Source organism: Moschus berezovskii, chromosome 19 (genome assembly GCF_049115385.1).
Source record: "Moschus berezovskii isolate FMDL1 chromosome 19, NW_MosBer_1.0, whole genome shotgun sequence".
NCBI lineage: Eukaryota > Metazoa > Chordata > Mammalia > Artiodactyla > Moschidae > Moschus > Moschus berezovskii.
Genome location: NC_142478.1, coordinates 42,958,652 through 42,974,331, shown reverse-complemented (window position 1 = coordinate 42,974,331; position 15,680 = coordinate 42,958,652). Strand labels below are relative to the sequence as shown.

Below are 15,680 nucleotides of genomic sequence, written 5' to 3'. Positions count from 1 at the left end.
GGTTTCATCCCAATGCCACCAGGGTATAGGCAAGGGACACATGGGCGGATGCATCTCCCATTCCCATCCCTTGTTTTCTCACAAAGATACCTGCAAAGTGATGGGCAGCCTCGGAGGGGCACGGAGCAAGGTGTGCTAGCTGCCTCTTACCCCTTAGCCAAGAAGGCACCCAGCAGTCAGTTCAGCTCCCACGTAAGATAGGAAGTCTGCTCCACAGGGAACCATAGCTCAGCCTAATACATAGATCTGGCCTGGTGAGAAATGGGCGCTGCTTTCTTGGCATTTGTATTTGTAAGACAGAGGCATTTTTCCATTTAGGACACTTTGGGATCTGCAGCAGCAGCAGCAGCAGGGCTGCCCTGGTAGCTCAGTGATAAAGAATCCACCTGTCAATGCAGGAAACACAGGTTCGATCCCTAGGTTGGGAAGATCCCCTGGTGGAGGAAATGGTTACTCACTCTAGTAATCTTGCCTGGAGAATCCCATGGACAGAGGAGCCTGGTGGACTACAGTCCGTGAGGTCACAAAGAGTCAGACACAACTTAGCGACTAGATAACAACAATGAGCAAGTTTGAAGATACCTTCTACAGAGTTTAAATGTTGGATAATTGAGAAGATTCAGGTTATTATATTAGATTTACCCAGGTACTATAAAAGCACCATGTATCATGGTGAAGAGTTTGTCCTCAGCAGTCAGGTTGGTCTGAGTTAAAATCCTGTTTGTTCCTTGTCCTAAAAATTGTCACCTTAGGCAGGTTATTTAAGCTCCTTTATGTGTGTAAAATGGAGGAAGTCAAATATGTCATTGAGTTGTCTTGAATATTAATACACTTTAAATACAGCATTTGATTGCGCTGTTAAATTGGCTTGCCTTCTATCTGCCGTGGAATTATACACTCAGTATAATACTCAAGCAGTGCTGAGTGCTGTTAGCCACGTAGATAATTCTAACCCATAGGAGAGAGAATTTGGTAGTAAAAAGATTGTAGCTAATATTATCTATTAGCTTAAAACATATCATGGAATTTGGGGTACCATTTTAGGAAAATAATTTCTAACAATTTTCCTCTCACAATTTTATAATATCTTTGGGGTTTTTATAGACATACTTACATTAACCTATCCACACTTTTTTTTTAAATGTGGTAGTTAATAGTATAATCATCCTTTGAGATGGCTAGCTTCATAAAGGAAATCTTGTCCTGTTGTGCCTTTTTTCTGTAACAAAAGTTCTCCCCCTGCCCTTGTTTCTATCCTTTTTATGAGGAACAGGAAAAATGATACACATTTCTGTATTCTAACTGCAGAAAACGCACATGCAGTTCTATAATTATCTCATATGTGGTGGCCACTAACCTCTTCAACTTCTTGTTCTATTTTCAAACCAAACAATTACCAGTGCCTAAGAATCCCAGTGACAAAAAGCCTGTCAAATCGGAGACCTCCCCAGTAGCCCCGAGAGCGGGGTTGCAGCCGAAAGCACAGCCGCAGCCCCAGCCGCCGCAGCCACCACACAAACTCAACCAGGGACTGCAGGTTCCCGCTGTGTCCCTTTACCCTTCACGGAAGAAAGTTCCTGTAAAGGACCTCCCACCTTTCGGTAGGTGACTCCATTCTCACCCTCTTTTTTCTCCCATTTATTTATTTTTTTTTTGAAATATTGTTGAATTGCAAAGTTGGATTAATTACTGCAGTCAGTTAATCTTCAACAAAGGAGTCAAGAATATGCATTAGGAAAAAAACAGTCTCTTCAAGTGGTGCTAGGAAAGCTGGACAGCCCCATGTAAACCAGTGAGGTTAGAACATGCCCTCTCACCATACAAATAAAAATAAACTCAAAATAAAAATGCTTGAAAACTTTAACATAAGACCTATCATCATAAAACTCCTAGAAGAGGACATAAGCAAAAATATGCTCTGACATAAACGGTAGCAACATTTTCTTAGGTCAGTGTCCCAAAGCAACAGAAACAAAACCAAAAATAAACAAATGGAACCTGATCAAACTTACAAGCTTTCACACGGCAAAGGAAACCATAAACAAAATGAAAAGACAACTGACAGAATGGGAGAAAATATTTGCAAACAATGTGACCGACAAGGGCTTAGTTTCCAAATTATACAAACAACTCATACAGCTTGACCACAAAAAGGCAAACAACCCACATGCCCTTTTGGCACTGTTCATTCACCACCTGCTTCTCAGATTAGGGAACAGTGCTTATTTTGGGTAACTTCATCTGATATACCTGAGTTTTCCCTGATGGTCCCCTCTTAATAAGACATTAATGTTCATGAAGTTAAACTTTACTTTTGCTAGTGGGAAGGACTGTTTTTTATAGAGCATCTCATTCAGTCATGCTCCTTTGTCATAGCAATGGGGGCAGAGGCAGGCCATGAGGCTTTTTTACTCATTTAACTTTTAGCAAGCACAGAAGCTGCTTTGCCCATATACCTTATTTAAACTAGTCTAACCTTTTGATCAACGAGTTGCTGGAATTTAGGCAGAATATTTCTAAGTGAAATGATTTGACTGGAGGCGTAACTCTCATTTGTTGAATCATCGATTCTCTAACTTGGGAGGAAAATAGTCAACTCCAGTTAAAGGAGCTTTATCTTTCCTATTAAAAATAAAGTATGGACTAATTTAGTCCTTTTATGTAAATGGAACAAAATTATTTTTCATAAAATGTTCTAGTTCTTTTTTCTGTCTGTATATATATATGTGTGTGTATGTCTGTGTGACAGAAAACAATAAAAGGAAAGAAATTAAAAAAAAACTGGCAGCAAAGAGTTGACTCTTGATAGAATAGGGTACTGGTAACTGGGATAGTTCCCGGCCGGCTGCAGGCTGTCCATGCATCAAGCAGGAGTCCTCGATGCTCTGTGTGCCCTGTCACGAGTGCTCTGTGACATGTGCTCTGTCATGAGTACTCTGTCACTGGCTCCTTCCTCCTGATCAGCAGGTGTCCCATTTGTTGAATTGGGGAAAAGTGAAATATCTCCCCTTTATGGGACATTTTCCTCTTCGAAATATTTGTTTTGCTGCCTCTATCACAAACAAACTGAATTAATGTTCCTTTGTCCACTGTTATTTTTTTAATATAATTTTATTTATTTTTTGCCTGCACCATGTAGCATATGGGATCTAGTTCCCCTACCAGGGATGGAACCCAAGCCCCCTGCAGTGGAAGTGCAGCATCTTAACCACTAGACCTCCAGGGAAATCCTTCCAACTTCCCTGTTATGAATATCCTTGTACTCCTAAGTCCTCTGCAAGCCAACCTCTATTGCCTCTTTTCTGCTTCTTTTATGGACACAGCCTGTTACTCCACATGGAGGCACACCTAATAGAGAGTCATCCCCCCCCTTTCCCAAGGAGACTCTCTCTTCAATATTTTTAGGCCTGTTTGAATTTATGAGCTTCAGGAATATGGATCAAATAGTCATGTGTCTTCTTAAGAGAGTTTAACAAACATTTAAAGTCACATAATATAAAATATTAAGAGTTGCTTAGCTCACCCACCACCCCCATTCATGACTAAGTTTTATTCTGAATACTTCCTACAATTTTTTTAAAATATTTTTTTTGATGTGGACCATTTTTTAGTCTTTAGTGAATTTGTTGCAGTATTACTTCTGTTTTATGTTTTGGTGTTTTGGCCATGAGGCAGGTAGGATCTTAGCTCCATGACCAGGGACCAAACTTGCAACCCCTGCATTGGAAGGCTATGTCTTAGCCACTGGACTGCCAGGGAAGTCCCCCTTCCTGCATTTTTTATTTTAATGTCTTTGTCATCAAAGTACTTTCAGAGTGGAACGGAGTTTTCTAAGGCATAGCATCTTCACATCCATCTACATTGTTCACAGGCAGCACTTTTTCATTCTGTGTGTGATGCTGTCTGGGAATTTTTTTTCCAAATTAAAGCTATTCATTCATGTAGCTTTAGTGTAACTAGTGTTTTCATGTATCTTGTGTATATTATTATTTGTACGTGTAATTAAAAGATTGCTTGAAAAATGATTTTCAAAAGATTGTATTAAAAGTAGTATCAGACACTTACGTGAGGTGAAATGAAGGATTAAATCTTGGTTAAATTTCATTCCTCCTTTTTTAATGGATTCTGTTAAGTCTGAGAACATCAAAACTAACATAAGGACTTCCCTGGTGGTCCAGTGGTAAATAATCTGCCTTCCAGTGCAGGGGCTGAGGATTTGATTCCTGGTCAAGGAACTAAGATCCCATATACTGCAGAGCAACTAAGCCTGCATGCCACAACTGAGACCCAAGCTAACAAAAATAAATATTTAAGGACTTCTGTGGTGGTCCAGTGGTTAAGAATCCTCCTGCCAATGCAGGGGACACAGGTTTGATTCCTTACCTGGAAAGATTCCATATGCCTTGGAGCAGTCAAGCCTGGATGCCACAACTGTCGAGCCTATTCTCTAGAACCTGGGAGCTGCAACTACTGAGCCCACATGCTGCAACTACTAAAGCCCACGAGTCCTAGATCTCATGTTCTACAATAAGAGAAACCACCACACCGCAACTAGAGAGTACTCCCTGCTCACCTCAACTCGAGAAAGCCCATGCACAGCAATGAAGACCCAGCAGAGCCAAAAAAAAAAAACAAAACTAATATTAGTTGAGGTAGTTTCAGCCTCTAATGCCTCCCCTTAGGTCTCTTTGTTGTTCAAAATATGGTAATTGAGAGTGCCTCATAGTAATGCTACAGACTTAGTAAAAATCTCTTCATGTGACTTCCTCATATCTAAAGTAGTTTTTAGGGGAAGAATCACCTGATAGTAGCACATGGAATCCTTTTTCTTCTGCCCTACATCCTCCTGCTTGATTCTGCACTTGGTGCTCGATGGCTCCCCCCAGACACCTTCTCCCTCAACTTCTGGTTCCTGGCACTTTCAAGGTCCCCTCCTGCTGCTGCTCCTTCATCTGCTTATTGATCAAATATTAGTGTGCAATTCCTTAATGCTCCTTCATTCTCTTTCCTGCTACTTCCTTTTGCCTCTTGGCTCAATCCTTTCCTGCCATCACTCCCACTTCCCACGCGCTAGTTTTTTCCAACACCAAAATACCTCTTTCCAACCCAAACTTGAGTTCTGATAAATATTCTGAGCTGCATCGCTTTCATCCTAACTTAAAGTATTTCCAGATTTTCTCTTTTTTTTCTTCATTGCTGCCCAACATATTAAATAATGTGGTGGCCAAGATTCAGAACCTAGCGTGGAATACCAGAAGCAGCCTCTCTCGTCTCCACAGGCGTCAGAAGCTGCACTGTGGTCCCTGGTGCCTCCTATGAGGTGCCTCTGTTTACCTGGGGAGAGCACACAGACCTCTGAGACTGCAGACAGCCTGCAACAGAATAGAATATTAAGTCTTAGCACAGAAAGGTGTTTGGGTTCTTCCGGTTATTCTGCACATTGAAATTCTTTCTCTTACAGGCATCAACTCTCCACAAGCTTTAAAGAAAATTCTTTCTTTGTCTGAAGAAGGAAGTCTGGAGCGCCATAGGAGGCCAGCAGAAGACACGATATCCAACGCATCTTCCCAGCTCTCCTCTCCGCCCACCTCCCCACAGAGCTCCCCACGGAAAGGTGACTGGGTCACTTATGTTCTATGACCTATTCTTTCAGCTGTGATAAATTCTGACAATATAGGTGCTTAAGATGACCTTGGGAATTCCTTGACCATCCAGAGGTCAGGACGCCAAATTTCTGCTGCTGAGGCGAGGTTCCATCCCTGTTTAGGGAACTAAGGTTCCTCAAGCCCACCAGGTGCAACCAGAAAAACAAAAGCGACCTGATGTGTAACACCCAATGGATTTTTTTCTCCTCAGTTTATAAATTTTGAAGAATTTCGGTATTCTTTAATATTATAACTATAAATAGTGTTAAGCTTATATAACTATATAAAATTCATTTTTAGTAATATTATAATTTTTATAATTCATTTTTTGCTGATTGTAAGTGTGGGAATAATTCTTTTTATACTAACAGTTCTAACTAAAAATGATTATATAGCATTAATTAGGGAGTAAAGGGCTATATAAACATAAGAAAAACTCATATCTTCCTGATTTATTTTTTCATTGTATTAACACGTGTCTTGATTATCTTTTTTGTTGCTATCTTGTCTTATTTTTAAAGAGATTACATTTTAGGAACTCAGGCTCTCCTTCCAATGTTAATGCTTTCTTATCTTAAAATACTAGGTAATTCTCTGCTGCCTAACCTCAGAATTATTTCCACCCCCTACCCTTTCACTGAATGGGCATAAGTCCACAATAAATGGCTAGATTGTTCTTGCTAGACAAGGCCAAAGAGATTAAGCCATTGTGAGATTTCACTGGTACAACAAATACCATTCCTGCTTGACTTTCTAACTTTTTTGGACAGCTGTGCATTTTTTGTGGTGTCAGTCTGTAGTCCGTGTTCAGTGGGTGTGTCTGAACTCTTCTCTCAGCCGTTGTTAGGTGGCAGTGGCAGTCAGCTGAGATCTTTTGGCTCTGGGCAGTTGGATTTAACCAGCTCCTCCTCTTCTCTTGGAAGTGAGAACAGTAGCAAGAATAACGATGCCCCACAGTCCTATGGGATAGGTGGGGTTTACAGAACCCAGAACCAGGGGGAAGGACAGGAGTCGTCTCATTAGCTGAGGAAAATGGAACAGTCCCTCCCTCCACATGTCCAGGGCACCACCTGAGTGATGGTTTTCTCAGGTGTCTTTTGGGCAGACTGTTCAGAAAATCTTGTCTGTCAGAACTCGTAGTGTGGTTTATAAAAGACATTTCATAGATGGACACATTAAATCATATCAAGACCTGTGTAACCTTTAAAAAATAAATCAGGAATTCATAATTTACTGAAACGATGAGAAAATACTCTTTAGAGAGTAATTAGCAACATTTAGGTGTTCTAGATTTCCTTTTTTTTTTTTAATTAGGTAGGTGGCATTGAAAATTTTGCATTGTACACATATAATCATATAAAATCAGTATTTTAAGTAGCATTAGATTCTTAGTAATGTTAAAAAAGAAACGAGTACTGAAAAGGAAGATTTGGCTTTTTTGTTGTTAAAATTTCAAGACAAACTTCTCTTCCTTTGTGACTTTCAGAATTGTTTTTAGCAACAAAGGAGAGTTAAGGGTCCTTCATACCAGAAAATGGACATTTGTTTAGACATAGTGATGGTCCAGGGAGAAAGTGGAGATTGTGTACATTGTATCCTTCAAAACAATTGGCTTTTATGTGATTTACCCAACATATTATTAATGTTGAAAAATCAAACGGCCAAAACCCAAAAATACCTTCTTCAGGTCTTATTTATTATTCCTACATGTCCCTTTTTAATGTGGATCTTCCCAATGGAGTTATTCTCTGCCATAAAGTTCTAAAAAATAATAAGGCAAAATTGCTCACTTTTCAGGTTGAGGAAAAAAAAAAACATACTTTTAAATGTGATCCTAGTCAATCTTCATAGTTTCATTTGTATAGATGGGTGTAGTATAATTTATATTTAAGAGAGCTAAGATGAGTCAGGTCATGCCATGATCTCTGCGTTAGTTCCTGGCTCATATAATGACTTTTTCTTTTTTCCTCTCTAAACTTTCATTAAACATGCTAAAATTCATTTTGAGTAAAAATTTGTGATATCTCAGTCCAAAAGTAGAGTGTTTAGTCCCCACTTCTGTGGTGGCTTCTGTAGCCTGCATTGTGGACACTATGAACCTGCAGTGTCTAAGGACTGGTGTGTCCCCACGCAGGCTACACTTTGGCTCCAAGTGGCACCGTGGATAACTTCTCAGATTCCGGCCACAGCGAAATCTCCTCGAGATCCAGTATCGTCAGCAACTCCTCCTTCGATTCATTGCCTGTCTCACTGCCTGACGAGCGGCGCCAGAGGCCATCGGTCAGCATCGTGGAGACCAACCTGGCCTCGGGCCGGCTGGAGAGGCGGCCGGCGGTGGAGCCTGACCAGTACAGCCTGGGGTAGGGGCTCCTCTCCTCCACATGTGCATTGCTGTTCACTGTACATGCTGCCCAGGCGGTGGGTGCTCTCCCATCCCAGTTCCGACGCTCAGCATTTCCTGAAAGCACTGTGCCGTCTCTGCCAGGCAGAATGCTTTCGAGTTAGGGCTGGTCTTCCCTGGGACCCGTTTCTCTGTGCTGAGGACAGGGGGTACCTCTGGGATGTGTCTCAGTCTTTTTGTATGAGCTGTCCTCCCAAAATAATCAGACTGTGGTGAGCCCTGTAAGGAGAAGCTTCCTTTATTGTAAGCAACTGGTTGCTCTTTTTCCCCCGTGTTGATGTTGTGGTGACTTCGCAAGGGCCAGGGGAGGAAACTGAACAGGGCAGAGTGGCTCTGTCGTTGGAGCCTCCATCCTCTTCCTGGGAGGAAAGGAGGTTACCTTTTGAGGGAAGAATGGGTTTTTTTGATTGATTAGTTAATCGTGCTCTTTTCTTCCCCTCTCCTTCTCGTCTTCTTTTTTCCTTTTTCCTTCCCGCTGGCCACCTAGATCCTGTGCACCACTGTCTGAGAGCAGGGGCCTGTACGCTGCAGCCACCGTGATCTCTTCCCCCAGCACAGAGGAGCTTTCCCAAGACCAGGGGGACCGAGCTTCCCTGGACGCTGCTGACAGTGGCCGGGGGAGCTGGACCTCGTGCTCGAGCGGCTCCCATGACAACATCCAGACCATCCAGCACCAGAGGAGCTGGGAGACACTCCCCTTTGGGCACACTCACTTTGATTACCCAGGGGAAGCCTCAGGGCTGTGGGCCTCGAGCAGCCATATGGACCAAATCATGTTTCCCGACCACAGTGCAAAGTACAGCAGGCAGAGTCAGAGCCGAGAGAGTCTCGATCAGGCCCAGTCCCGGGCCAGCTGGGCCTCGTCCACGGGGTACTGGGGAGAGGACTCGGAAGGGGACACGGGCACAATCAAGAGAAGGGGGGGTAAGGACGTTTCCCTTGACGCTGAGAGCAGCAGCATGACGGCCGTGACCGCAGAGGAAGCCAAACCTGCCGCCATGGCCGCCCACATAGCCGTGACACCCAGTGCCGCCAAGGGGCTCATCGGTAAGCTGACCGCTGGGCTATGTCATGTGTGGGTCATGGCTGCACCCTGACTTATTTCAAAATTAAAAGTATGTGTTTGTGGGTCTTCTTGTTCTGTCCCACCCATTGTCCCTTAGGGCTTCTGAGTTAGCAGTGCCCTCAGGATTTTGAAGTGAATGATGGTTGCAAGAGCCCAGGTTCTGTGCTCTAGTGCTTATATATACTCTGTGTTGCAGCTGTCAGGATCAGTAGGTTGTCATTATGATGTGGTATTCTCTGCTCTGGTATTGGTCTAGGCTGAAAGTTACCAGAAAGAGTGACCATTCTCTCTAGAGGAGGACGTTTTTTTTGTTTAATTGGAACTGGTTTTAAATGTTTTATTATTCTGTTTTTTTCCCTTGAATTGTATTTAGAACTTTACACATTGCATATTTAAAAATCTCCTCCTATTGATGTTTCTTATGTAGGTAAGCTGTTTTCTGTGCTACACAAATTCCCTCTGCACAGGATAGAGCATGGTGGGGAGGGTGCTAAGAGGTAATGTCATCAGTAAGAGCCTGCGAGTCAGGCTGGCTGGGGTCGTGCTGAATCGGTGCTTTGCCACTGTCCTAGTTTTGTGACACTGGGTGAGTCACTAAATGGCGTCTGTTTCCTCATCTGTAAAATGAGTTTAATGATTTCTGTCCGTGCAGTTGGTGTGAGTTTTAAAGGAAATATCTGCAAAACACTTTGACCCCTAGTGCCTCGATAATAATTCCCAAGTACGTGGAAGTCACTATCAGTTTGCTGCTGCTGTTTTTGTTGTAAAGTCTCTTACTTTCCCTTAACCCTATCAGAATATACTCTTTATGGCATGTTCAACATCTGCATGATTAAAGTGTAGGGTTGCATTATAGGATACAGAGTGAGAAATCTGGAATATAATCTGTCTTTTCAAGATGAATAAGGAAAAAACAGTACCTATTCTTAGGTTGCAATTTTTAAAGCACTTTTTAAAAACTGAAGTATAGTTGATTTATAATACTGTGTTAGTTTCAAGTGTACAGCAAAGTGATTCATATATATATGTATTTTATATTATTTTCCATTATAGGCTATTACAAGACATTGAATATAGTTCCCTGTGCTATACACATGTATATGTTAATCCCAAACTCCTAATTTATCCCTCCTTTCCATTTTCCCCTTTGGTAACCATGAATCTGTTTTCTATGTCTGTGAGTCTATTTTTATTTCGTATATAGATTCACTTGTATTATTTTTTAGATTCCACATATAAATGATATCATATTTATCTTTATCTGGCTTACTTCACTTAGTATGATAACCTCTGGGTCTATCCATGTAGCTGCAAATGTCATTTCATTCTTTTTATTGATTGAGTAATATCCCAGTGTGTGTGTGTGTGTGTGTGTGTATAACATCTTCTTTATCCATTCATCTGTTGATGGACACTTGGAATGCTTCCATATCATGACAATTACAAATAAAAAATCATTTTCTTTTAACAAATACACAAAATTTTTACTGCAAAAGAAAGAATGATCTAAGTTCCTAACAGTTGAGTCTAGAAAGTTCAAGATATTGGCCTTCACCTGCCTTTACAGATTCATGTTTTATGTCATGAAGTTAATATAAAAGGATTTTAAGAAAAAAATACATACCTTACGTACAGTCTTAAGTTTTGAAATTTGCATCATTTTTGGTACAGTTTTCCAACTTTGATTCCCTGTTTTCCGAAGTGAGACCAAAGGCTTGAAAGTAATATTGAATTGATCCTCTGCCTGGTGAGGGTGGGTGCCCAGCACAGGGTGACAGCCCACCTGGCCAGGCCCCACTCCCGGGTTTCTGGCCTGGGCCTGGGTGCCTTTCTGTTACCTTTGCCTGATGTTTCCAGTAAACCCCAGGGTTGGGCGTTGGCCTGGTTACTTTGTGACCAGCAGAGACGCTCTGCAGTCACCCGGTTAGAGTTACAGATACTTAGATTGCTTAGTCACTTGTGCCACCAGAGATGACCCGGTGAATAGCCAGTTTGGTAGACGTCCTGCCTCCCACTGCACCGCCCCCGCATCCCGCTCCGCAGGCCAATGTGCAGCTACACCGCATGTGCACTGTTGATCGTGGTCCTCATCCTTTCGGATGAGTGCGTGTGGCCCAGGATGCGCTTCCCTAGATGCTGACTGCAGCGCCTTTTCTCTCCCAGCAGCCAGGAAGGAGGGCCGCTACCGGGAGCCGCCGCCCACCCCACCAGGCTATGTGGGCATCCCCATCACCGACTTCCCCGAGGCCCACCCACACCCGGCCCGGAAACCGCCGGACTACACCGTGGCGCTGCAGCGGTCCAGGATGCTGGCCCGGCCGGCCGAACCCCCCGCCCCAGGCAGCGCCAGGCCTGCCCCCCGGCCGCAGTGGCACCGGCCTGGCGATGGCGACCCGCGCGCCGGCCCTTGTGCACCCCCGGGCCTCACCGCCGAGGAGGACGGTACATGCGCCTTCCCCCCCGCCCCAGCCCTGCCTCTGCGCCCCACCTCCGGCATCCCAGATCCTGGCTGGTCCTCTCTCCTCGGGACGCTGCCCACTCAGGGCTCCGCACCCCATTCCCCTAACCTAGTGTGCGCAGTTGGGCTGCGTTTTGCTTCTTTCTAAGTGACTTGAGGAATAACTAAAGATTGCAGTGGGGGCCCCCTGTAATAACATGTGTGCATGGCTCCTTTTCCTTCCCTAGTCCTCAGTTTTCTGGGAAAATGTTTGAACTTGTAACAAGTTCCAAATGAAAGTCTAGTGAAAAAAAAAACCACTTCTCTAGAGCTTTTTTTGCCTTCTCTGTATGAACCCAGCTGGCCGTTTTGGGGTGAGAATGCAGAGGGGCAGACTAAGGCACCCCTTCCCCCTTCTGCTTTTAAGTTATTCTGCAAAAAATCGTTATAGAAGAAAGCAAAACAATTAATGAAAATTATTTATAATCCTGCCATTTATAGACAACAGCCATTAGCATTTTTTTATACATCCTTCTAGACTTTATGTGTGAGTATATACTATAAAAGGTCACATGCTGCTTTATAATTGTTTTCAGTGAATTTACCGTCAGTGAATTTCCAGTCAGTAAATATACAATATACTTTATTTTAAACTTTTCACTGTGAATCATTCAGTTCAGTCGCTCAGTCGTGTCCGACTCTTTGCGACCCCATGAATCACAGCATGCCAGGCCCCCCTGTCCATCACCAACTCCCGGAGTTCACCCAAACTCATGTCCACAGAGTCGGTGATGCCATCCAGCCATCTCATTCTCTGTCGTCCCCTTCTCCTCCCGCCCCCAACCTTTCTCAGCATCAGAGTCTTTTCCAGTGACTCAACTCGTCGCATGAGGTGGCCAAAGTATTGCAGTTTCAGCTTTAGCATCAGTCCTTCCAATGAATATCCAGGGCTGATCTCCTTTAGAATGGACTGGTTGGATCTCCTTGCAGTCCAAGGGACTCTCAAGAGTCTTCTGCAACACCACAGTTCAAAAGCATCAATTCTTCGGCGATCAGCTTTCTTCACAGTCCAACTCTCACATCCATACATGACCATGGGAAAAACCATAGCCTTGACTAGACGGACCTTGGTTGGCAAAGTAATGTCTCTGCTTTTTAATATACTATCAAGGTTGGTCATAACTTCCCTTCCAAGGAGCGTCTTTTAATTTCATGGCTGCAGTCAGCATCTGCAGTGATTTTGGAGCCCCCCAAAATAAAGTCTGACACTGTTTCCACTGTTTTTCCATTTATTTCCCATGAAGTGATGGGACCAGATGCCATGATCTTTGTTTTCTGAATGTTGAGCTTCAAGCCAACCTTTTCACTCTCCTCTCAAGAGGCTTTTTAGTTCCTTTTCACTTTCTGCCATAAGGGTGGTGTCATCTGCATATCTGAGGTTATTGATATTTCTCCCAGCAATCTTGATTCCAGCTTGTGCTTCTTCCAGTCCAGCGTTCCTCATGATGTACTCTGCATATAAGTTAAATAAGCAAGGTGACAATATCATTAGGGAGAAAAAAAAGATGAGGATTGTTAAGTGACTAGACTTACAAAATAGCTATAGTATAGTGACCTAGACTTAGAAAATAGCTCTGGTGTTTTTATTTAGCTTATCGGTGAATGTGTTCTAAGCACAAGAAAATGACTTGCTTACTCATTGATGTCTGTCTGTCTTTCTTTCACGGTTGTTTTAGCAGAAGATGAACAAGTGTCTGCTGTTTGAGGCGCGGGCTTCTCTGGACCCGAGTCAACCGCCCAAAGGAGAGCACAAGAAGACGCCCCCTAGCGTCGGAGCCTTGGAACTCACATTCTGAGGATGGTGGACCAGTTTGCCTCCTTTCCTGCCTTAAAAGCAGCATGGGGCTCCTGACCCCTCTTCCTGTCCCCTTTGCATGTGAAATACTGTGAAGAAACCGCCCTGGCACTTTTCCGACTTCGTTGCTTGAATGCACAGTGCAGCCGTCTCCGAGCTCCCCGTCGCTGCCTGCCACGTAACACAGCATCATTCCAGATTCCAAGATCACCGCCACCGATGATTCACCCTGGCTGCACTTATCCACGCCGGGAAGGATTTTTTAAAAATCTCCCTTTTAGATTTCAATCCAGTCCTAGCACTTGGTTTCATTGGAATCGTGAGAAAAGCCAGCCACGGAACTACTTGGGGCCTTTAACCCACCAAGGAAAACAAAAACGAAATCCTTTGAGTACAGTGCTCGTCCGCTTGTTTACAGTGTCCTCTTTTTTTTTTTTTTTTCCTTTTTAATGAATTTAAAGATTGTGTTCAGAGAGTAAATGTTATATCCATTTAATGATTACAGTATTATTTTGAACCTTTAAGTAGGGTTGCCAGCCTGGGTTTCTCAAAAACCAAATATGCCGGACAGGGTGTGGCCACACCAGGAATAGAGGAGGCGTAGCACGGCGCCTCTTCCTGCGTCCTGGCCGCCCCCAGAAGTGCCCTATCCTGGAAGCATGAGATGTTAGCCAATTACCTAGATCCCAGAGCTCCCGCCCCTCCTTCCCCAGGGGCTTGGGCTCTACTGTACAAACTGTTTGCACATGGCCGGGGAGGGACTGGGACTCTAGCGTCCTGTGTCTGAGCCTTATGGAGCACAGGGCAGCGTCACCCTTGGGCGTGCCCTGCTCCATCGAGATGGACGGCAGACCCCATGTTTTTTAAATTATGTTTCTTTGATTTCTGTTCATTTAGCTTTAGGGCTTCTCTTGTTTGTTTTTAAAGAGAAACGTTTATAACTGGATACCATTGCAGTGAAAGCAGCTCGGGGTGTTGGCACTAACGCCAGCCGTTCATACTGCTCTTTCAAGACAGCCTCCCTGTATCAATCGATCGGCACAAGGGAACACACGAGCCTTTAACATGAAAAAGATCAAAAAGGTCCAAAACCCGGTGCGATCCGCCAGCCTTTGCAAGGCAGGTTGGTGGCCAAAGACTGACCCGTAAGTGGCTTTACGGACGCTGAGATGGAGAAGGCCTGAGTGTAGCAACCACCTGCTCACAGCTGCTATTAACCCCAGAAGGACTGAACCCTCCACTCTATTTTTGTGTTGTTTTTGCACAGACTCCGGAAAAGTGAAGGCTGCCAATCCGAGTAGTACTCAGATGTGAGGAACTGCTGGTCTTGGATTTTTTTTCCATTAAATTCAGCTGATCATATTGATCAGTAGATAAACGTAAATAGCTTCCAATTTTAAAAGTCGAATTGCAGTGTTTTTTCACTGTATCAAAGCAATGTCAGTGCTTTATTTAATGATTCTCTCCTGTATCATGGCATTTGTCTACTTGCTTATATATTACATTGTCAATGATGCATTTGTAATTTTACATGTAAGATGCATTATTTGCCAGTTTTCTTCTCTAGGCTATGGACCTCATGTGCATCTAGAAAGACAGAACTCTCGCTCTACACAAGTTGCACAAATGTTATCTAAGCATTAAGTCACCGTAGAACATAGGACTGTAACCTCAGTTCGCTCTGTGATGTCAAGTGCAGAATGTACAATTAACTGGTGATTTCCTCATGCTTTTGATACTACTTGTACCTGTATGTCTTTTAGAAAGACATTGGTGGAGTCTGTATCCCTTTTGTATTTTTAATACAATAATTGTACATATTGGTTATATTTTTGTTGAAAATGGTAGAAATGTACTATGTTTATGCTTCTACATCCAGTTTGTACAAGCTGGAAAATAAATAAATATAACATAACGCCTTGTCTATATTCTTAATGACTTGTGCATGCTTTTTCTAATTGAAGCATGAGAAAGCCCTTGGGTCTCACTGCAGGAGCAAGTCCTCAGGGCATAGAGGAGGTACAGATGACGTCACCTAAGAGAGAATAAATTAATATCATTCATGTTAATAGAAAATAAGATCATTCATGTGTCCAGAATTCATAGTGTTTAATGCAGTTCAGTGAAAAATAGTATCATTGTATATCTACACAGCATTTATCTCTTCCCAATTCTTTTCCGGTAAAAATATTTGCAGGATGTAATATTTTGATTCCCAATACATATACTAAGAAATAGGACCTCAGAGATTTTAAACTGGCATTCAAGATTATGGC

At 43.1% G+C, this 15,680-nt stretch overlaps 1 protein-coding gene across 13 annotated transcripts in view; it reads left to right on the top strand.

The window, feature by feature from the left end:
- Nucleotides 1–15,443, top strand: part of RAPGEF2 (Rap guanine nucleotide exchange factor 2) — a 265,728-nt gene extending 250,285 nt beyond the window's left edge. For 3 of the 13 annotated variants that reach the window (XM_055405065.2, XM_055405061.2, XM_055405069.2), the window contains 6 exons: nucleotides 1,401–1,601; nucleotides 5,462–5,614; nucleotides 7,780–8,005; nucleotides 8,534–9,093; nucleotides 11,276–11,554; nucleotides 13,286–15,440. In XM_055405065.2, the coding sequence (XP_055261040.2) occupies nucleotides 1,401–1,601; nucleotides 5,462–5,614; nucleotides 7,780–8,005; nucleotides 8,534–9,093; nucleotides 11,276–11,554; nucleotides 13,286–13,314 (1,448 nt within the window). In that variant the 3' untranslated portion in view covers nucleotides 13,315–15,440. Of the gene's footprint in view, nucleotides 1–1,400; nucleotides 1,602–5,461; nucleotides 5,615–6,492; nucleotides 6,616–7,779; nucleotides 8,006–8,533; nucleotides 9,094–11,275; nucleotides 11,555–13,285 lie in introns of all 13 variants that reach the window. The other 10 variants (XM_055405066.2, XM_055405062.2, XM_055405067.2 and 7 more) reach the window with 8 other exon arrangements.
- Nucleotides 15,444–15,680: the final 237 nt, after the last annotated feature.